At 38.4% G+C, this 23,436-nt stretch overlaps 3 protein-coding genes and 1 long non-coding RNA gene across 7 annotated transcripts; 1 reads left to right on the top strand and 3 right to left on the bottom strand.

Annotated features, from left to right (window-relative positions):
* Nucleotides 1–4,334: 4,334 nt before the first annotated feature.
* On the bottom strand, nt 4,335–6,465 carry LOC124179206. Its single transcript, XM_046563412.1, has 3 exons — nt 6,362–6,465; nt 5,679–5,847; nt 4,335–4,598 (listed from the first exon to the last, which is right to left on the bottom strand). The coding sequence occupies exons 1-3, from the start codon at nt 6,430–6,432 to the stop codon at nt 4,341–4,343; spliced, it is 498 nt and encodes a 165-aa protein (XP_046419368.1). The 5' UTR covers nt 6,433–6,465; the 3' UTR covers nt 4,335–4,340.
* Nucleotides 6,466–10,257: 3,792 nt separating this feature from the next.
* On the bottom strand, nt 10,258–12,369 carry LOC124179209. Of its 2 annotated transcripts, XR_006869978.1 has the most exons (3): nt 12,305–12,369; nt 10,957–12,209; nt 10,258–10,852 (listed from the first exon to the last, which is right to left on the bottom strand). It is a non-coding gene; the product is annotated as an uncharacterized LOC124179209 (long non-coding RNA). The 2 variants fall into 2 exon arrangements; XR_006869977.1 differs by having other exon boundaries at nt 10,258–12,209.
* A 111-nt stretch (nt 12,370–12,480) lies between these two features.
* On the top strand, nt 12,481–23,071 carry LOC124179162. 3 transcript variants are annotated; one of them, XM_046563326.1, is made up of 9 exons: nt 12,481–12,866; nt 16,084–16,187; nt 17,972–18,414; nt 18,549–18,835; nt 18,922–20,031; nt 20,516–20,811; nt 21,610–22,012; nt 22,125–22,226; nt 22,469–23,071. In XM_046563326.1, the coding sequence occupies exons 1-9, from the start codon at nt 12,481–12,483 to the stop codon at nt 22,806–22,808; spliced, it is 3,471 nt and encodes a 1,156-aa protein (XP_046419282.1). In that variant the 3' UTR covers nt 22,809–23,071. The 3 variants fall into 3 exon arrangements, with proteins under 3 accessions (XP_046419282.1, XP_046419285.1, XP_046419284.1); XM_046563329.1 differs by lacking the exon at nt 12,481–12,866 and adding an exon at nt 15,204–15,328 and having other exon boundaries at nt 18,495–18,835; XM_046563328.1 differs by lacking the exon at nt 12,481–12,866 and adding an exon at nt 15,255–15,836 and having other exon boundaries at nt 18,495–18,835.
* LOC124179198 (transcription factor Adf-1-like) lies at nt 16,255–17,873 on the bottom strand. Its single transcript, XM_046563403.1, has 3 exons — nt 17,352–17,873; nt 16,833–17,167; nt 16,255–16,734 (listed from the first exon to the last, which is right to left on the bottom strand). The coding sequence occupies exons 1-3, from the start codon at nt 17,491–17,493 to the stop codon at nt 16,468–16,470; spliced, it is 744 nt and encodes a 247-aa protein (XP_046419359.1). The 5' UTR covers nt 17,494–17,873; the 3' UTR covers nt 16,255–16,467.
* Nucleotides 23,072–23,436: the final 365 nt, after the last annotated feature.

The following is a 23,436-nucleotide window of genomic DNA, read 5'->3' as shown; positions in this document are numbered from 1 at the left end:
ATTAATTAATTTACGATCTATATTGCCAATTTAGGCCCCTCCCTACTCGATATTGATTTGTTGAGCGAATTAAAACGCCTACTACAATTAGGAAGTAAGTTCTGATTAATTTCTATGTAATCGATCTCGCGAGTAATTTAGTTTCTTGAGTATGAGCAAAAAACTTTCCTGTTGATTACCCGAAATGAGTCAGCCTTCTATTAATAGCAAATAGAACTAAACAAACTGAACAGATTAAATTAGAGAATGAAAATCATGTGTGTTATATTTTAGTTACATGCATTATATATAATGACACTTCAAAGAAATACTAGGTCAGATTTAGTCTTATTGAATTTTTTGAATTATCCGTTTACAAAAAAATTGCCTCCATATAATATGCATCTATTTTCTTGGTGTGAATTTATTACCACTTGGATGTTCGTCTTTCACATTCTACTGTCAATTTTCATTATTGAAAAGCCATAGCTCCGAATACATTTTGTTCACAAGACGTAAGCCACATTTCATGTTGTTTTTTCACAGGTCGTGAATGAAATTTCAAATTAATGGTCTTTTGCGACTAAAATTGAAATATATTGAAATCGAACGTTGTTGAGAATTAACGTACTTAATAAGTTTTCAGTCTCTCGCGTTGATTATAAAAAAGTATTGACGATGCGATGACGAGATAATGTTATCTTCCGTTCCGTCATACGACGAGGAGCTTCTGAAAAGCGCCTACACCAATATCGCACTGATCGCTGATAAAGCTTGGGCGTTTCATCGAGACGATCCCTTCCGAAAGCTGAACCATACGTTGTGGGTTCAGGTAGGATCATTGTCTTATGTGCAGGGTGAGTGCACACTCTGTTTTCCATTTTATTCGTTCCCAATATGTTGCCGCCGTTGAAACTAATCTTGGCATGATGTAAAAATAAAAAGGATAATGCTTTTTAAAGTATCCGAATTGGTTTTACATTTATGAATATACAAATTAGTACTGTTTTCCACATCGGTTGTAGGTAAATTTTATGAACTTTTCAAAATAAATGTTACAAATCCTCCGACTCTTCTGATCGAATAATGAAAAAGTCATTAAGATCAGTGCATACAATCAACAACTATGTGAGTACTAGCCTTGAGTCGAATTCTTCATTAGATAAGCAATGATTGCAACATCAATAACAACTACGGATTACAAATCTTGTTATGTCACCAATATTGAAATTTCAAATCGTAAAATTCGAAGCATGATGCGAATACTGTTACTATTATCGAGTTTACGACGACTGCGATAGTATCTTTTCGTTTCAATAACACCATTAAAAAAGTGGAATAACGAGTTTTATTATCGCGTCTCCCATATCAGTAATAGCAACATAAAACTCCCGTTCTTTAGTACTGATGGCATCGGTTCAAAATAATTGTCAGCCAGACTCTAGGTTTTGCGCGGGCTTCTAACTCTAGAATGTGATTTCGTTAACTAAACACTCTAAAAGCTTTCAACTCGATGTATAACGAAGATCGCCTATGACGAGTGGTACTCAACACTCACAGTACGATTCAGCACACTCATTAAATATCATAAAAAACGATCATATCCAATATATGTATCTGAGGCTGAGGCACAATCAGTGCTGGAAATATTTCTCGCTTTTATCAGCGTCTAATTTGTATGGAAACGAATTTGAAAGAATAACCTAATTTTTACCTGATTTCTGTAATACTTCAAAATAAAGTTGTTCAAGGTCTTGAATACACCTTAAAATTTTCCATGCTGAAGGGTGATGCGAATATAAAGTACTTCTTGATAATTACTCAGTAAAAAAGAGAATAGTCCATTCATAAAATGCATAAATTTTATTCGGGGACATTGGACGAATAAAATTTGGTTTCGGTAGAACTGTAAACTGACCGCAAGATATCGAGAAAATGGCAACTACCAGCCGAGGTGCGTCCGCGACACAATCCCCGGATCCAGGCTGGCCCATTATGGTAACTACGAATATAGCGAGGAAAGGGAGCGAATGTACAAACCTGGCGACCACACGGCGGTCGCTCAGCAGTCCAATATCTGTAACGATGCTACAACTGAACCGTGGATGCTTAAGGAAGTGGAAGAACACTTCACCCGGTTAAGCTCTGGAGCTACATTGCGACTGGATAATGAACTGTTAGTTTTTCAGTATACACCCGTTACAATTAAACATACTTGCAGTCATTATAATCATAAGGCTCCTCGAGTCGACTTTTGCAAAGCCCCATGTTTCTTGTAACTGCCAAAAAACCTAGATCACCACAACTGCCAAGTTCTGCTACCGAGGGACTGGAAATACCTGGTAAAGTCTTAAACCGCAAGACAGGACGAATAGCGCCGGTGAAATGGGACCACGTTTTGAAAAGACGATACCCTAATTTGGAACAAATTTTACCACAGACGAACTCGACTGGCAAGGATTCCAACTCGTCCTCACTGCGCGCAACACATACGGACGGTATCTGTTTAGTTTGAATTACGTATTACGGTAGTTTAGATCTGATATGGAATCACAGTAGCCATCTACAATTATCGAATCTATTTTGCGACATCTGTATCAAGTAAATAAGCTCAGGCTAGTCTGTGTGGCAAATTGTCGACGCCCTTTAGAATTCAGGAAGATTGAATCTGACGGTGCGGTTTACAATTATTTCACATCCCGCTTCGAAATTATTTTGATGATTCTGTTAATCGTTTCACTATCCCTACTGACGTGTTGTTTCTCGGTTATTTCGAATAACAATCAAACTAGAACCCTATTACGAGAACGTGGATCCGGAAGACTACGATAGATATCTTCCGCCGCGCTACACGATTGACAATATGGCGGAGATGCAACTACAGACTCGTGTTACCTCAGATACTGTACGAGACTTGTGGAACTCTTTGAAGTCGCCGCAACAACAGCAACGTTTTCAGTACAGTCAGCGGCATCAGCAGAATATTCAATGTGGCCAACACCAGCCACACCATCTCCCATATAACAAGCATTCGCATCTCCAATGCGGTTTCCAACATCAAACGGCTCCAGTTAGACTTGGTCGCTATCCTTCCAGTTCGGAGTCAATTGGAATAGTGCGACAGTCTCCTCCACCGATGCTGAGTGCCGAAGTGCCGGAGTTCTTCCCGAAGGGACCGACGAGTCGATTAAAAGATTATCAGAAACAGTCGGTACCTTTGCAATTTTTTCCATCATCGACAGAGAGGAGCTATCAGGAAGAACTATTTCCGTACAACAAGGGGCGCATACCAGGAAGTGGAAATGTTCTTCAAGTACCTACAATTCAGTTACATAATTGGCACTTTTCAAGCATATCTTTCATTATAGTTTCAACCTCAGGTTCTTCGTTACATGAAAGCTATCTTGGTTAGAAAAATACGAAATGAAGTTTTTAATGTGATCATAGAACGCGGGCATACCAATACAACAAGTTTCTAACGCAACTTCCATTACCCGACCGTCACATCAATGGATCCAAAGACCGAGTCGTGCTTTACACATACAAGTCCCGGTCTGCCCTTCGCCTCGTCAACCAGTTTGTACGCCTTTGCAGCCTGTCTGTCCAGCATTCATTCAACGCCGGATACAAGTTCAAGATAAGGTCGCAGGAAACGTTACACAGCAAAATATAGGACCTGCCTCCACGGCCATCCCTGTCTACCAGAAACCACCAGAACTTTATAACGATCCTTCCCAAAGGCGAAAGAATCAAGGGGTTGATTTCAACAACTTGATATTACTGACTAAAAGCGCTATGAAGGCTAGGCGAAATCAGTCAAAGAATCCCCAACAAAGCTCTAGCTTTATCTTGGAATCTAGACAGCCGAATTTAAAATCGGAAATCGACGTGTTACAGTGGCTCGAGAAGGGATATCCGAAGAGAGCGAAAGAATTCGTTGCAGTAAATACACTTGTCTCAGACTTTCGAAGTTTTGAACTCAAATGCAACGACGAAAGAACCGTATTATTGAATCAAGATATCGAAGAAGAGAATAATGATCCGAAGGATGTACCTTCACCAGATTTGGACAAATCTTTAGCAAAGTTGAGTGAAGTTGATACGTCTAGTGATATACCGACAAAGAGAAGGCTCTACAGAGATGTATTGACCAATTCTTCGTCCCCGGGAATTATTACCGAAAATATTTTCGACAGACGTTACGACGAACTAGAACGGCAAGCCATGGAACAGTATAGAACGTCCGAAGAGTGCTTAGCTCTCAAGTATCAAGTAAGTATTACGACCCGTAAGCTCGGTTTGTGAAACATTTTACAAATTGTGAATTGAAACGGAAACAGATTTATTGAACGCGATTTGAGTTAGCAGAAAATTGACTTTGTTAGGAACTGGAACGGCAAGCCATGGAGCAATACAGAAACTGCGACAGTGGAGGCGGCAGCACAAGTAATAGTCAAAGTCAAAATCCATCTCCAGCTCCTCCGGTGAAGAGTAAACAGCGAGACCAAAGCAAATCGGTTATTGAAGACAAGGAGTGCATCGGAGGTCACAAGTGTTCGGGGTTCGGACAGTGCAGTCCCGTAAAGAGCGCTCCGTCCCCAAAGAAAAAAGGTTACAATCTACAAAATAATTCTATTACCATTTTTCGTGTAGTTTTTGAAACACGGAGTACACAACCGTGTTAACGTGGATTGATTGTTTATTGGTGCTATGCTGAGAGTCCGATCTGCGGAGTACATATACGGGAACGAATTTAACTGAAACATCTCGTATGGTTGCAAGGTACCCAGCCCCACCAACCAATAACGATATTAAGACCGGAAAGTAGACTTGGAGTAAGTGCTTGTTTACATCGCGGGGATTTTCACAACAAATGCTCCCGCCCAGCCGTTGTTACGAAAAGCCTCACAGCCTTAAATCAAAGACTTTACCAGGATTCGAAAAACACAACTAGGGGTGCATCAGGAGATAAGATCGACGGAACTGGTACGATCCTACTCATAGCTACTCCACAAGCTCACACATACCAAACAAAATGTGCCCATTTTTCTATTATCAATCGGATCTTTGCCATTGCGAAATCAATTTTCAAACACCAATATTTCATCCATATTTATCACTCTTCTGTTAATTATAAGAAATGAAGAAAATGTTAATATCTACCCTAATATACCGAAAAACCCGAAAATTAGATTCAGTATAATACATGAAAACGCATAAAAAAGTTAAGGATGCCAGTGGGTCAGTTTATTTTTAGCCAAAGCTCACGTCACATAGTCGACATAGTCACTACATCATTTCGTGAGCTATGGTGCAAAAATAGTGGTTCGTCGTAAAATTTTACGTTAGTCAATAAATTCTCTGCAGTTCGCCTATTATGTTAGTTTGCAGTACGGATAACAATTATCAAGCTGGTTTCTTTCTGAATTACTTAAGTATCTACACTTTGAAAGCAATTCTACTACGGTATAGTTGATAAATATCACTTAACTGAAATTAAACAAAAGTAATGATTTTACATAAATTTTTGTTTCGACAGCTCGAGCGTCACCAAAAAGGCGTCTGATACTGATGTCACCCTCAAAGCTCGAATCAGACGCCGTGATGACGGGGACACCAGATTTAGAAGGGACGTATACATTTCAATCAATGAACAGGCGGATATCAGAATCTTACCAAAACTCGGAAGTGACACAAACCGGGGGCGGAGATGAAAAGGTCACCATTCTACGATCACCCAGAATGGAAGGTATCCGAAAACAGTTATTTCTATCCAACGAAGGATTAATGGATAGTTCTCCGGAAAGTTTGGCCATCAGGCTTTTGGAGTCGACCGAGGGAGGCGGACCTTGCATGAAAATGGAGTTTCTGAAAAGTTCGAAAGAAAAAATTGTCAGTGTTTCTTCAGAGACGTCTATCGCTCCAGTCGTCGTAACAGCAAAGGAAGCCCAACAAAAATCGTTTCTCTCCACCATAGGATATTCGCTTTGGAAAGAAGAACTAGCACATCAAAAAATTTCAAATCGCGCAACTAGAAACAAGAAGAAACAATGCAAGCCTCACAATATAGTTACGATTGAGAAACCTCAGCTTCATTGTACAAATACATTACCGATGAAACCAATTGACCTTTCACCTCAAGCAAAGGACGCTGACATTGAACTAGTCGATATCGGTCCCCACGATAACATAACGGTAACAAAAGTGCGAAACGTACTTACAATTAGTGAGTTTCACTTAAAGTCGAAGACAAACAACGGAGACCGAAAGATATTTCCGTCACCTCACTTCGTACCAACGACTTTCAAGAATGGAAATCACCTCCGAGTCACTAATTTTTTTCCCTATTATTGTTCGAGTACCCTTGATAATACCAGCTTACATGTATGTACTTCGTATCGTAGTGGTCGAGCCGAGGATACCGAAAAAATTGTCTTTCACGCTGATCTTCATTCGGATCCAGCGAATTTGTTCCAACCGGCGCAAATTGATTTGAAAAATAAAATCTGGTCAGAAAATATACTGACAGTTCGATGGTACAACGTTCAAACGACAAAAGTTTACAACTTGCGTTTGCTGAGTCCTTTTCAACTATTGCCTTTATGGAACAACTATAAGACGAATAGTTTACAAGGATCAATTGGCGCTGGAACAGCTCCAATGCCTGGAAGAACCCAGACTGGTAGCGTCACGTCAATCATTGTACACAATCCTACGCTACAAAGTTAACGTACGAGTCTGCCCACAAAGTTCGCGGTGATTCAATCAATTCACAAACATTTCCACTCCTGCCTTTCGTCGCACTTTTCTTTAGCGAGCAAAACTCGCGTTCATATCGCAAGAAAAACTTTCGCTACGTTAAGACCAAGTTTAAAGTCATATTCCCTTATCAAAATCTTGTCGGAAATGTCAATAAAGTATTGTAATATTTGTAAAATCGTCGCACTAACAAATCTCTGAAGAGACTGTTGAACGTATGAGTACAAAATAGTCACTGACCACCAATGATATAAATCTAGGTATGCATTTACTGGCATGACAAAAATGTTACTTTTCAAAAGCATGTCACAGCAATGAAACTTTGCTTCTACAAAAAATTTAACAGAACTAAATAGTCCACGCAGACTTTATTAAATATAACGTGGCTATTAATCTATCTGCAACAAATTTACTTGATGGACTTCGCGGACTACACCGTTTGTCTATTAACTGTTTGCGCTCAGCCTTCAAATTTATTACGATTACGACCAGTGAGTTGTTTTCTGTACTTTCCCTTAGTAACTTGCTATGTTATCTTAGTATTATGCACATTTGATATTGTTGGCAAAGGTATTGGTCTCATCGTTCTTGATATATTAAAATGTTAAGATGAACAAATTTCCCTGTGGCTTTAAATTTGTACATGAATTCAGCAGCAATATTGGCTTGAAGTTGTTTTAGCCGATAGAAAGTTCTGTGTGTATCTCCACTACCGTGCTATAAATTGGTATCCCGTTAAAACACATATACTGCTATCTCAATTTAGTTATGCAAGATGAATAACCATAATCCCAAATATTATTGGAAAACTGGTAGGTAATATGTTTTCACTACTCGACGTTCTTGCATGAATTATACGAAGATGAACATTAAGCACAAGCGCTCAATGCCAAAAATCTCGAAAGCACGTAGTGGGATGATCAACCACAATCGTGAACATGATTCTTAAATTCTAAGTTAAGTTCTGATTTTTCCATGTAGAGGAAAACCGTAATATAGTTAAGGTGTAGACACTTTCGAGAATTGTAATTTTCAAAAATTTTTGATCTCGCAAATCATATTTCAATGCTCGATTCGTTTCAGGTTTTACCAAAACTTTTCGAGAATACAATTTCATGGATTTGGCCTATTGGCTCTGTTTTGTGTGCCAAGAATGCAATAATTATATATTTTAGTCACTGACAACGAATAGCTGCTTACATACGTATTGCCACGAAGATGAACCTAACTCGGCAACATACGTTTCAACGATTCCGAATCGATACGGATCGATTAACCATTAATTTACTATTCTGTTAGTTTCCCTTGGCATTCCCATTTCTTCAACAACATAATTATTTATCAACAATTTTTACTCGTATCGGTTATTATCTATTAGCTTGAAAGACGTATAAACTGTTATTTTGACTTCATTTGGGCACTGGTATCGATATCTGTATACAGCGCAAATTGTCCGTGACATCACATCAATGTCGCACGCGTACCGAAATAAAAATCACAGCCTGCACATACGTCCTTCATAGTGTATTACATTGAAGTTGCTTTCACAGAGCCGTCAAGAGAAATATTCGAACTTGGCGATGCCAACTACAACGAGGTCATAAATATCTTTTCTTCTTCATTTTTGCCATACAGTATTAATCCGACGTGAAAACCTTCTCAAATAGATGCAACCGCTGTGGCACAGATCCTAACCCTCGATTGACGTACACAGCTTTGATATATCATGTGTTTATTTTCCATGGTCTTACAGTGTTATGCGTAAACAGGTTTGTCTGTTTTCTGTTTAACACGAAAGCTCATACATGGTAATAACATTGTATGTTTGCCTTTGTTGTATAAACTTACCATTATGATTTGTTTGACTGGCATTATAACATTTAGGCATATATCGCACTATTTCAAAATATGCTAACTAATAGCGTAATTCTTCGTGTCAAGGAAAAAGATGTTGGGAATGAAGAGAAAAAAAATGCAACGAGTAACTCTCCTCATAATTGGTACCTGCAAGATATTTTGTATTGGACATGTTAGGCCAATTTACTTTTACGTTGAATTTAATGACATGAATAACTAATGTAATTTAAACTGTACCAATACATACATAGTCTCAAGTGCGCGTGAGAGATTAGGGGCTATTACGTAATTTCACGTGGATGATTGAGATGGATAAAATACATTCTTTATCATTGAGTTTGTCAATAGTTAAACTTGATGTATCCGCACGTTACTGCCGCCGCATCGTGTTTCGTATTACATTAGAAAGTAGATATCTCAAATGGCGCGTCACAAAATGACAATTCAATGAAAAGAATAATTATACTGCAGTATTTTACAATTATACTGCAAAATTTTCTCGTTAATTTCATTATACTGCAGTGTTAGATAATGGTATGAATGGAATAACGGAATGAATAATCATACTGCATACTGCAGTGAATAATGTACTGCGGAGACAGTGCTGAAGTCAAGCATGCCTTGGTTTGTTCTATACACAGAACACCACCCTTAATAATTAATAGTTCACACCACATTACTATACTGTATGTATGTACAAACACTTTAATTATGTTCCCGTCCCAGTATTATGTATCGAATAAATTCTAAACACGCAAACCGAATAGATTTTCATTCTCGCACTTAATGGCTTTATACAAGTCCCGTCATTCGAACCAAAAATATTTATTGTGTAAGAAAGAAAAAAATACTAGTCACACTATATCAATTATTTTTCCCGGTGAACGTGAAATTAAATTGATATATTCTACTGATCTAAATACAAGAATGAGAAGCACTCAATAATATTTTCGTTGATTCTACTCTTCAGAAAAAATATAATACGAGGATGAATTTCCCAGTGAACACATGACCTCCATATGACGTCATAGATAGGTCACATAGAGATCATCGAATTTTTACATAGATATGACATAAAAATGACTTTATTGATGACTCTGATATGACGTCATGTAGTATGACATCATTATGACATAGTACTGACCTAAAATTTGACTTTTATATGACGTCATGATTGTGACTTAAATATTAGGTAAATATTATGTCTTATCCCTGTCATATGTGTGACGTCACATCAAAGTCATAAATTTATATATTATTTACGTAAGAAATAAATCATACATTTACATGAATTACAAGTCATATTCTGACGTCAAAAGAATATCATAATACCGTCATATGCTTACGTAAGAAACAACTCATATTTTTACGTAAAATTGATCAGCTTCCGGTCTTTCTTTTACATACGAGTGACATAATACTAATGTCACGACGGTATAAAAAAAAACGATCAACGATACTTTTCTATTTATGTTCTATGTTGTATCATATATTGATTTAATAATTCATAAGTGGAATTTCATATGACATTTCTTAATTTTTACTTTTATATTTAGTGTCCAAATTTAACTTACCGCAAATTCTCTTTAAATGCAAACATTAAATATATTTTTAACGTTGAAAATATTAGGATATTGTCATAAATAAAATATATAAACTAACTTCAAAATCAATTATTATATTGTAATAGAGGTACAGTAACAAAATAATCACTATTTATAGATGAAAAATATAAACATTTTGACTTTACAAGGTCTGTTGTAACAGTTATATTATTATAAGCATTCTTAAATACTTTTTATCACTATGACATCAGAGTTATGTCATCGAGACGTCAGGTAAGTGATAATCATGTCAGCCAGACGTTACAATTTTGTAAGCATTGGACGCAACTTTATATCACTATTTTACCTCAAATTTAAGTCATCTTGACGTCAGCTAAATAACAAGTACGTCAGCTGGACGTCATATTTTTGTAAGCTTCCGGTACCGACTTTACTTCTCTATGACATCAGAGTTATGTCATTTTGAAGCCAGTCAAGTCATAATGATGTCAACTGGAGGTCATATTTACGTCATTTATCTTACGTAAGATTCTTACGTCAGGAAGTGGGAAATTATGAGTCATATGTGACTCATATATGACTCACATCTTACGTAAATCATGACGTGACATGACGTCATTCGGACATCAGTTTGACATAATTGTGTTCACTGGATTGTATTTCACATCTCCATTCACGAGTAATTGGAAATTCTGTAGCGGTGGTAATTACAGTCGATCAAGAAGAAATACAGCCTTACCTCGACGCAATATTTCCACTTTTTGTTCGAATACTGTTGAAAAACTAAATAACTAACCGCAAGCTTCAGGCCAAAGCGTAGCATCAACAGCTGGTATCGTGTCATTATGTACTGTTACGCCGCCATGCCTTTTCGAAGCATGTAGAATGTCAGCTACAATGTAGATTGTAGAAAGTGAAAGCGTCGTTTCCGACTCTGACCCTTCATATTCCATCAACGTCAGATGCAGCAGACCGGAAAACCTGGTGCTGGTTTTCCTGACAAGCTACAAAACTGCAACGCAGATAAACGCCATAGATTCGTACAGTTAGAGATTATTACTTATCCAAAGCGATAGCCCACTCATTTTAGGAAAGAAATATACAATCTAGCTGTGGCGGTTACAAAAAATATGCAATACAGCGAATGACGTGCTGGCGTATTTAAGCTGCTGCTTCAATAATGCCTGACGAATTATAGTCTTGTCCTTGGTACCTGCCACTCCATTGCTTACTAACTTCGAGTAACGTCATTCTTCTACTTCATTTTGGCTATCAAAACAACACGTGATTGTGTCTATGTATGGATTGGGCATGTGTAAGCTGATTCACAGTCAACACAACATGTACGAGGTGGGGATATTGCATATGCGTCAACTGATGTTTTCACAACTGATTATCCAAGACTCATTATTTTTCCAAGTCGTAATTTCTGGTACGGACTATACACGCAGTCAACAGTTGCGATCTTGTTACGATCCACGTATACGATAAGTGTTTCAAATGTTGTCTTTGTATTGATGTATGTGCATGCTTTCAAACTTATTGTTAGTAATTGCAGACAAATTATAAGGCGTATCTACTGCACGTGCATACCACCGTTCGGCGAAAATACTTTTATAACTTTGCTAGAAATACGACATGGATTCTATTATCGCCATAGCAACACTGGAACAGATTATAATGCAGCTGCGCAGTATACATCACGAAAAGCTCATTTTAAGCGTATCAGGCAAGCTCAGGGCGGGTGCCGAGACCCGCATGGCAACAGCGCAACAGAAATACGACCTCGCCAGTCGCCCAACGTATTTCACAACGTCATTTGGCAACTATGCGCGGCTGCTGAAGTCATCGAGCGAGGCCAATCCAAAATACCAACGACCTGCTATTTATATTTCATCTGGCACAAGAAGAGTGTAGAATATTTCCAGTCACGACAGCTTTAAAACGAACTGGAACATTTGATTTGATCTCCGTCCTTGGAACGGTGGTAATAATTATAAACAAGTCGCGTGCTGCTTGGTAGCAACACAATTTGTCGATTGCGATAATCTGAAAATAACAAATTTTTGTTATTTCTTTTCTTAGAAATAAATTTCATCATGGAGATTAACGATTCAGATAATGTCGTAAGAAAATGAACACACGTGGTATTATATCACAGCTACATATATACGGTGTACATAATACGTCGCAGCTCTTAAACGCCAATAGTGCGCTCTGATTTTGCTGAGATGGCAGGAACTGTATCATAAGCTTATTTGGCCAGAATAATCATAATCGGTGTTAGGTTGGTACCGAAATTCTTGAAACATCGGTTGCTATGCAATCCGCCGTTCGTTGGGCGGGTAAACTTGTGACCTGTGGGACCGTTGGCAATCTGCCTTTCGTTTGTGCTTGTAGGTTTCCATCTACTAACACTTGTAAACGGGAGGTCACTCACACACTCTCCACTTTTACCAACACATTTCTGCACGGTTACGTTGTGTGGGTGCGGCGCGCCAGGTGGGGAAAAGCTACCCACAATTTTATGGCAGCACGAACCGTTAACCTACCTCTCCAACAGATCCAAGTAGTCGGAAGGGGCCAAAATGGGCACGGCCATGTATTAAAGCAGGACAGCAATAGAAGCCAGCAACATTCCTTTGTCCGTCGCAGAGCGGTGGGAATTTTCCACGTCAGTGCTCGAGTGGAACCAGAACTTGTAATGTAAATATTACAAAATTCAGTGAAAACTAGTAGGTATCTGTTACGAGAGTTGAGATTATACAGCATGCCGACAACCGGCATCTGTAATGAAAATCTTTGTTCCTTCATTAATAAACTTATGCATTACGACTTACCCGGTAATATCTGAATTTGAATAAAAACGATTAATTGTAATATTTATTTTTCTCATTCGATATTTACGACCACATCGTTCATACCAGCCTCAATGCGCTTTGCTGTTTGTGTTTATAACACGCTTTAATTTCATTTTGGTCGTAACGGCATCCAGAATGACTGAACCTAATGAAAAACGTTGAAGAAAATAACGGTAATGGCTGGCACTAGCTTCTTTGTCTGAAATCGATCGTGTAGTGACAGCCCTGCCGCAATTTGGTAGAGGTGACATGAATGTCAAGCCATTCACCCCACCATTAAAGCTACATACACTCAGGTTTTCCTCATACATCTGTATTTTGATACGACGCTTTTAACAACTCAAGTTGAAACGGAATAAGTTTAGTTTAGAAAGTTGTGCGCAACTAGCAGTAAAACCAGACCAGTAGTACGAGCGCTTAGTAGATGTCGGATAAGAGGAAGTGGGGAAAGCACGGGGAGAAACGTCGGGTCAATATACGCTGTAACACGCCCCTGAGTACCTCCAACCAAGCACGGCTACGTCAACCGCACCGTGTACGAAGCATAGGAATTAACGCGCGCATACTCAGAGCACGTCAAATGCTTGTTAACCACACATGGTTTCTAACTCCTATCACATCCTACAGTGGAAAACTTAGTGGGGATAAATCAATAGTCATGTACACCTGTATAGAAAATCCTCATTAACCAACAAATTAATTAACCAATTGGACGAATAGTATATATGTACATGAGTTAAAATCAATGTTATCTTCACACATTCATGATGTGAGAATGATCCAATATGCGGAATAAATGGATAATACTATTACGAAATTTGATAGCAATCTGCTTGAACTTCTGTAATCTTGTTTAAAAGTGGTGACAAATATATGTATTAAATTGCTGCATAGAAACGGAACAATTTTACCAACTGAATTGTACTTATCGCATGCAGATGGATGACGCGATTTGACCTAAAATAAGCACTTGCGTCACTTTACATCTAAGCTTTAGTAACGTATAGTGGAATATTTCTGTGACTTGAAAGCTATAGCGTATGATGTCGTGACGCAAAACATGGCCCAATTACGTTAGATAGTAGTGGTAAGCTCCGTCAAATGCCTGATTTCCGTTCACCTGGACGGCGAGAGTTCTAGAACAAGTCTGTAACGTATCACGATCAATATCCCCTGGCATTCGGTCACGTTCGACCGCTTCCGTCAAGTTCAACCCCCAAAGCTCTCCCACCACCTGCCCCCTCTTTCCAACTGTCATTTTTCAACCGTTCTTCATTCAAAATTTGATGCAACTCTCCTCAAGTAGCGTATGTTTCACACTGTTGACATAACACCACGCCTCACTTAGAATGAGTTCTCGTGTATAGGCAGCTGTCAAGTCTGCTTATTGATGATTTGTGTTACATAGTATAATTAATTTCCAAGTTACGGAATATCACATCACAAAATTTAGTTTGTAAATTGTGTGACATGACAACAATACTCGTAACGATCGATTTTCAAAATTTCTTTCATACATCCTGCAAACGCTACCTCGTAGGTTTTACATTAAACCGTCAGGTCTCTGACATATTGAATTTCAGAATCCAGGCGAACGGTGTAAGGTCTACAATTCACCAAGCTTGAAATTAAACAGGTTTCCCTGGTTGTGTGCCCCGAAGCCGCTAGAGGGCTACATGTATATATTGGTCGGTAGACGAGACGATTCGGATGAGCTTGGTGCAGGATGGATATGATGGGATGGTGGATAATGGTGGGTGGTGGTGGTACCATGGTACTTGCAGTGCTTTCGCTACGTTCACATTCGAAGCCGGTGGAATTGGCAGTGGTTGGGCGGTTAGGGACCGGTGGGGGGAAAAGGTATCGTGAAGCACACGAAGCGCAGGCTCTGCGCGTTGCCGAGCCTCGCCATTGGCTCCCCACCCTATAAAAATTTAGGATTGGTTGGTATATCCAATTTGAGACTCTTTTTGTACTTCTTAGATCTGTAAGGGGGTCTACACCGTTTCACGCACGTGCTCTACGTATACGCTTATACGTGTGCGTGCGCGTGTGTACTACCTAATACGTATACGGTGTTTCACACACAGCACACAATGTGCCGAGAGGGATATCAAAAGAGGGAGAGAGAGAGAGAGAGAGAACATCATCTCTGGCTCCGCGAGGAGGGGGCGGAAGCGCTCTAGTCTCATACAATTCCTGCGTGCGCGACTATGCGCGTCTTTGGAAAACAGGGCTCCTGAACACTCTGAACTCGTCGCTGAACGGCTTGAACATTTCGGTTAATCTCTGACGTCGCTGTTGAAGGTGGATTTTCTTGCTCACGCGGACGCCATATTGTCCGTCTAATAATAACCACCAATAACTTGTAATTAGTACGCAGGCCTAACACCTGGCGTCCTGATGCATTTTGTGTACGAATGTGCCGCGTTCCAGTGTGATCTGTCATAACATTGCTAGCCATTTTGAAATCAAATGTACATTCCCGGGCATAGTATACACGCGAATAAAAGTAACATACATTACATTTAATGTTGAATCGCGCCCAAAAGTTCTGCCTGCATTTACAAATGATAATAATGAATTAAAACCATAAAGAATACTTGCGCACTTCACATTTAATGCCAAAACAAAGCCCTCCACGTGCATTTTTAACATAGGTGTTTTGTTCGGTTAAAACAACGGAAATAAATTATTCGTACAGGTTCAACGAAAGACCGTCGATATCGAATAATAAGCCATTGATTTGGCACGATCAAACAATACAAGTTTTGGATATTTGTTTATGCTACCGGCATTGTTGATAACAATGCTTGTAAGTATGAATACATCAAATATAATTGTTGCCTGTTTGAGAATCAGTCCAACTAGTCTGCAATACGCGAAAAATATGAACCACGATTATATGAAATAATGACATTTGTTTGTTACTAAAATATGTTACAATATATACATTGCCTACACGGGATTTGCATTCACCCTTTACCGACAAGATGTGGGATAGAAAATATAGCTTTACAATTATAAGGGAAAAAATTTCAAAGTCTACATTATGTCCACAGGTTGGAAATGAGCAATCCATTGCAGGATGATTTGATTGCTTTTAATTCCACTGCAGAAGCAAACTCCTCTGAGATTACCAAAGAAGCTATAGCGGAAGAATCTGGTACGTCACTAACATTTTCAAACTGTTTGGCATACACCAGTCTGCGAAACAATAAACTTATACACAGTTCACTCCCAACATTTTTTAATGCTGCAGTGGAACAGAATCTTGTATGATTTTGACGAGTATACTTTGAGACACAACATTCAACGTACCGTCTTCTCCTGCGCTCAATCATGCTTTACGTGCACGTTAACAAAGATATTAAGAAAATTAAAATAAACAAATGGACATACCGATTGCTCACAAAAAATATTTGTTCTTGTTTGTCTTGGATATTTCAATGCGCATCTATGAAGGCATCTTCAAAAGCAGTATTGGCATTGCTAAACTCAGTTTCATATAAAATTTGTTGAATTTTTAACTTTGCCTCTGCACTTTGTCGCTGGGTGAATCTGCGTAACGTTTCCGCTACTGACATACAAAAGTAATGCTGTTCGTCAGCTACGTAAGATTGGGAACTGATACACTGGTCTGTCTTCTGAGAGTAACTCCGTGTATCGTTGGAAACATGGTACAATTCTGGTGTTTCCTCCATAGATTGTTCCTGGAAAAGAAATCCGCTATTAGTGTCGTATTACATAGACAAATGGCTTATTTCATTTGATGTTTCGTCTTTCCATTTTTTGTTCATTACGAATCTACCTGACAAGGAAGAAGCTTTTGTCTTTTGGATTTTGATTCGTGATCATTTTTACTGTGGAGAGCTTTGTTATTGTCATCACAGTCCAGAGATATCATCCATTCCGCTGTGTCGCTTTTTGGAGCAATAGGTAAATAAGTTTTTGGCTCATTTTTGACAGCATTCATGGTATATCTGCGCCTGTGAATTATGAAATTCCACATGAATGACATGTGCTCTAACAAAGGCCAAGGACTAGCTTTCTGTGCTTTGTCAGTCTCATTTTCAGATGATATTAACTTCTTTTCGCGCACAAATCGGTCCCTCAAATTTCGCCATCTGTTCTTTGCTTCGTGTGCTGTAAACATCAATACATGTAACTTTTTCCCCCAATTGTTTGTTTGTGAATATTTTATCGCAGCTTGATGAAAATTTTCAAATGGCAACCACTTCGACATTTTTTTTGAATCGACTAGCAAGCCAAGTGTGTATATTTTCTTTTTTCGTATTTCTACGGATACGTTTCGCGATCAGAAACTTACGTTTTACCTGGAGGTCCGAAGCAATTTTCACCCACGTTGTGTCTTTCGTTTCATTATCTTTATAACCTTTAATATTAGTGTCAAACAGCAACGGATATTTTTTGACTTCTTCAATTAGCTGTATATCGTCAACCAGCGACATTTTTCTATATTCCGGTTTTCCTTCCTTCTAGATCTAAAGTTTTCAGCAGATACGTTTTTTCACTTTCGTTTGTGTGGCTACGGCAAGCGCGCGATGCGAAGTTACGCGTTACGTGGGGTTAGAGTAACGCGGGAAACAGTCATGGTGGCAAACTCCGCCAATCACAGCATCTGATTTTCCCCGAATCGATTTAAAACTTGGACGCAACTGACGTAAACTCTACCGGAAACGCAACGGCATAAAGTTTGGCGCAAACGACAAATTAGAATCGTGTAAACACAGGTTGGACTGGGTCTATGCGCTGCACTGTCGATTACATTTGTTATTTGAAGGTTAACAATCAACGATTTTCCACCAGAGCTGCAGAGGCACGAATTAAAGTCAACCGAAACGCGACATGCGATCAGTGTGTTCTATGTCTATAACCTTGTTCATTTGTGATCCTTACTCATTGAGTAAGAGTTAATTTTTTTGCCAGATGCACACGCCTCCGAGCCTAACGAGTTAACGCCATCATCGACTGAGGTTTCGGTTTGTGAAATTTGCAATCGACAGTTCCTGAAGAAAAAAGATTTACGTTCCCATTTTTTGGTTCACGTCGGACAACCTCGAGTTGTATTGAACAGGATTCCCAACCGAAAACCTGCCAAGAAGCACGTGACTGATACATATCGCCTTGATCCTGAGAAAAAGGGTTCATTGAAACTGACACTCAAGAAACAAGGCTCCACGGACTCACTCAAACTGACTCTGAAAAAATCATCAATCTCGCAAGATTTTGCAGTTGTGAATACCAATTTGGATTCAGAAAATTATCAAAGAAACGACGTGGCAGGTTCCGGGACAAATGATTCAAAGGATACATCCAACACAGAAAATGATGCCGATGAACCTTTTGAAAATGTGATGATAAATCAACAGGTGAATATCTAAATATTTTTATTTCTTCTCTCTCTATAATAAAGACGCTGTTACCTACTGAAAAAATTTTATAATTCTAGCAGGCATTATTCTTGATCTGTAATATGTTACAAAAATATGTCATTTTACTGCAGAACTACGAGAATAATGATTATAAAACTGACGAGCGGACCGATCCCTTACAAGATAGAGATAGACCACCATTCATGGATATTAATGAAGGTGATTCAGGTGTCGGTAGCGATACTGTCAATGCGCCTGAACGAGAGGATCAGGCCATTGAGGATCAGCCATCGATCGACGGTCTAGACAATTCTGAGAAGGTTTTGCCTGAGATCGATGATCATGAAGAGTCTGATGCGATAGAAGCCACCTGCAGAGAAGCGATTGAAAATTTGAAGAAACTTGGCGAAGACACCAGGTAGTGATTGACAATCTAATGTAAATGTTTATATTTGACATTTGGTATTTGTGAAATCAGAATGATAAAGAATTCTACTTTTACAGGACTGTAGATCCCTTGGCTGATACTGGTTTGCCAATAGAAGCGAATACCGATGAAACAACTGCGATGATTCAACAGCTTACAGAAAACTCATCAATTAGCATTATTCCTAAATCTTCCATATGTCCTATTCCATCCCCAAAACCAAATTCCGCACATGAAGTTCAAGGAGAAGCTAGCCAGTCTCCAAAATCAAATCCTGATTTTAATTGGAACGAACTATCGAGTGATTTGTCAAATAGAAATACGGAAAACACAGATAAACAGGGAGAGCAAACTGTAGATCAAGCAGATCCCCATACTGGTTCATTATTACAAAATTTTTTAATGGAACATCACAGACGTAATGAAAATGAAACATCTTTATCAAGTAATTTGCCGCCTGGAGAAACTGAATATGTATCACTCGAGAGGTTAGCAGAAACTGTGAGCACCTGTCGTGTCTGTAATGAAAAATTTCCAGATATAACTCAGCTAGATGTACACAAAACAAATGCTGGACACTTTCAGTGCAACATTCCAGATTGTGTGAACCTCATTTTCAATTCACTAAGGGAAGTTTCTGTACATAAAGCTCAAGCACACGGAGCGCCAATATCTCCAAACTTGAATCAATTATCACCTCATGTAAATACAAGTTCACCCCATGGGGGTAGTTTAGGATCAACACATTCTTCAAACTCACCGCAATTAAGCAGGACATCCCCATTAAGATCGCCTCATCAAACTGGTACTCCACCTTTTATTTCTGGTAATAAAAACCAAAGGCTCAGTCCGCCAGTGAATTTTGATCAATTACCGGCACCTGTGCAACAACTTGCTCAACAAGTGCAACGTATGCCTCTACCTCAACCCCAATTACCTCCGTCTCTGCCTCCAGGTGTCAATACCCTTATTCCTGGTCCTCATTATTATCAGTCACGCGGAGGACGTCCTCCGATGTATAACATGCCTGGACCTCCTCAACAGATGCATTTTCCTCCACATTTATCCCATTTATATCCACCGTACAATACGGCAGCTTATCAACATATGTCTGGTGCTCCACCGCTCATGTCACAAATGCCCCATCAAATGTCGCGTGGCAGATATCCAGCTCCTCATAATCTCAGGTTGCAACTAAATCTTTATAGAATCGAACTACTACTTAATTTCCTGATTTTCAAGTGCTGATAGTATGAAGCACTGATGAGATTAGTGTTCCAGCCTTGGATTTTTATAGCATATCAATTTAACAACATGAAGACTGCATAACCAACGGTGTGTACAGTAATTCCACCTTGAGCAGCTCAGAGTGCTTGAGATTTTGACTGGATTTACTTTTATTACTCCAAAATCCTGGTGCGAAGCTAATCAAGCTATCAAAAAACAATTACTGAACTGGTCTAACGTAATCGAGTAAAAATAGTCAAATAAAAATAGTAACAATTATCACAATCATCCAAATAGATGATGTTACTCAGAATATATTAGAATTCATTGAAACAAAGTTTCATGGTGATAAAATGGAATAGCAAACTGGACTGTTATTACCTAGTTGAAATAGATTTTTTTTTCGTTAGTTGATAACTAATACAGAACTTGTATTTACTGTAGAGCGCCAAGGATACCTTCACAGGCTGGACCTGTACCCAGACAAAGACTGAAACGGTCGGCCCAACTAGTGGCCCCACCACAACTCCAACAAACGCATGCAGCATCTAAACAAAGACGAATGGATGTATTGGTACCTGATAGAAATGAAGATGCTGATTGTCACATAATCGCACAACAAAAGAGAAATGACGGATTACCTGTTATACAAAGTGTCCAAGGAGCAGTTCAACCATCTGTACGAAATGATTCAACCATACATTTAACAGATTCCATTACATTGAGTGTCCGACAGCCAGGTAAATTGTATTTCCGCTGCATTTGCATGTGCATTAAATAGTTGGCATCACTAATTGTTTATTAGCAATAATATAGTTATGGGTCGAATTCGGTGAAGCTTGAAATTCTTCCTCAATATTCTATAAGCAATAACGAAAATGAACAAATGGATTACAACTAATTATAAATTACAACAAAAGAATAAAATAATCTGAATTATTAAACAAGGAAAATTGTAAAAGAAATTGTAAAGCCCCCTTTTTTGCCCAATTACATTTTGTAACAGTAACGGGATGCATAGTGTTGAGCCATCAAAAATAGAAGACTTAATGATATGAGAATCCTATTGAGTAAATTAATTAATTTGAATCAATTACATGGATTTTCATCTGTAGATCGTGTTCAAATGGGGTATCATAATTCTTTAAAAAAATCGTCAAAAAACATGCACTTTTATCAGGCACATCCTATTCATGTCAGGGTTTCCTATAGTGCTGTTTCGGCAGTCTAAACATTAATCAATTACAGCCTAGTATGAATTACTGCAAATGTGTATGTAATTGGTCAATGGCAATTTTTAAAAGTTCACATTTTTTGGCGTTCTTATATTAGTGTAGATAAATGAATGGATTATACCTTGGTGGGTTTAAAATTGGCTAGTCCAGATGCCTAATTTTTCGTTTTTGTTGTTAATAGAACTTCTGGTTTCGATTGATTTAAATTTTTGTTCTTTTTTTTCTCAACCCATTTTTGATCAAAGAGAATACTGAAAAAAAGTCAAAATTATGCACTCAACTAATCTGAATGTTCCACTTCAGCACAAACGGGGAATTCCTCCAGCCCCACGGGTAAGAAATCTGATGCAAAAGCTGTTGCAAATGTACTGGCTGCTCGGGGAATCACCGTTACGCCTGCTGCAAGTAAAAACAAGAGCAGTGAACAAGGTAAACAACTTCCTCAACCACAATTGAGAGCACCACCTTCGCCATCCCAGGCAGTAAACGTGACATCGTTGAATTTAAATTCAGCAATATCCATCATTCCTGCAACTTCTCAAAGAAAACAACAGGAACAGCAAGGACAATTTGCAGTACCACAAACCAGGCCAAGCAAACAATTAACCAGTGATGTCGATCGACCACCCAGGCCTCCCACAGTTGATCTCACGCAAGACACACCCCAACCTTTGCATCACATGACACGACGAGGCAGACCATCAAAGTAGTTAATTCTTCTCAAATTAAAAAAAAAATTTTAAATTTCGTTCAAAAGCTGCACTTTTATTTACGTGCTACAGCATTGAAAATAAATATTTTCTTGCTGTATCTTTCAGAGCTATGCTGACTTGTCAAGTATGTGACAAAATTTTTCAAAATCAAGAAATGCTGACACAACACATGGCGACGCATCAGACACCTAGTAAACTGCTTCACAAGTAAGTTCTCTAATTCCTTTAATAAACAAATAGTAGCAAGCAAAAATGATTCATACTCCGAGTGAACCTGGTGATGAGAATTAAACTCTGAAACTACAATGCATCATTTGCAATGTAACTGTTGACAAAATTTTTTAACAAATCATTGTATGCGATTTGTTTAACATATCTTGTATATTTTAATATGAATGAAAAGTTACACATTCTTGCATCTACACACGTGATGTTTCGTTCATCTTCAGGTGTCATCAGTGTCCAGCTCAGTATCCGACAGCACAGGCATTAGCCCAACATATACAAACTTACCATAAAGAAACAGAAACAATGTTACAGAATGGTGGGGCAGAGCTAGCACTACCGGTTGTAGATTTGAAATCGCATCAAGTTCTGAATCGTCTTTCAAGTCTTGGTATTCAAAGTTACATTCCTCTGTCTCAACTTAGTGCCCAAACTGGTGGCTATTTTGGACTACCTATAGTAACGAGAGATGGTGTACGTAACTCCAGTATTTGTAATTTAGCTGCCCTTGGTGCGAATTCTGTTTTAAGTTTAGGACCTCTCAAGTACTTGCCGCCCAGGTAACCATTTACGAATACATAGTTTGTGCTTGAATTATTCATAATGCCTTGCAAGATTAAATGTGAAAAAGCTCCCTACGACATATTATAACTCTAGAGCAAGTGAGCGAACATTGACAGCCAGAAGGAAACAATGAAATTATAGGAAAGGTTAGAGACTTATAGGAATTGAAAAAAAAAGATTACAAAAAACAGGAAAGTCGAAGAGAAATCATCAGTCATTTCAATGATTAATTTCTGTAAACTGATTAATATCTAACAGAATAGCGGAAAATTAAAGGTCAGAAATTTCAAACACAGAAAAAGAGCAAACGTTCACTGCCAGACCCAAAAATTCAGTACAATCGTTTTGGTAGAAATGGTCTTTGATGAGACATATGAGAGGCATAGTATGCTAAGATATGAAACTGCAAAGTTCTTCCAAAGTTTCGGGAAAGTATAGAGCTGACTGTGAAAATATCGACTTGTCATTGTAAATAGTAATAATATAAGATGTATTAAAATGTTAAGTCTCAATTTTTCATTGACTTAGACATGTAATTTTAACAGTGCAATTATAGTCAGATACATCTTAGTTTTTTTAAATAGTCTCAAAACACATATAATATAAAAATATGACTCGAACAAAAAAC

Source organism: Neodiprion fabricii, chromosome 3, assembly GCF_021155785.1.
Source record: "Neodiprion fabricii isolate iyNeoFabr1 chromosome 3, iyNeoFabr1.1, whole genome shotgun sequence".
Lineage (NCBI taxonomy): Eukaryota > Metazoa > Arthropoda > Insecta > Hymenoptera > Diprionidae > Neodiprion > Neodiprion fabricii.
The sequence above is the reverse complement of the archived record's forward strand: the minus strand, read 5'-3'. Positions and strand labels throughout refer to the sequence as shown.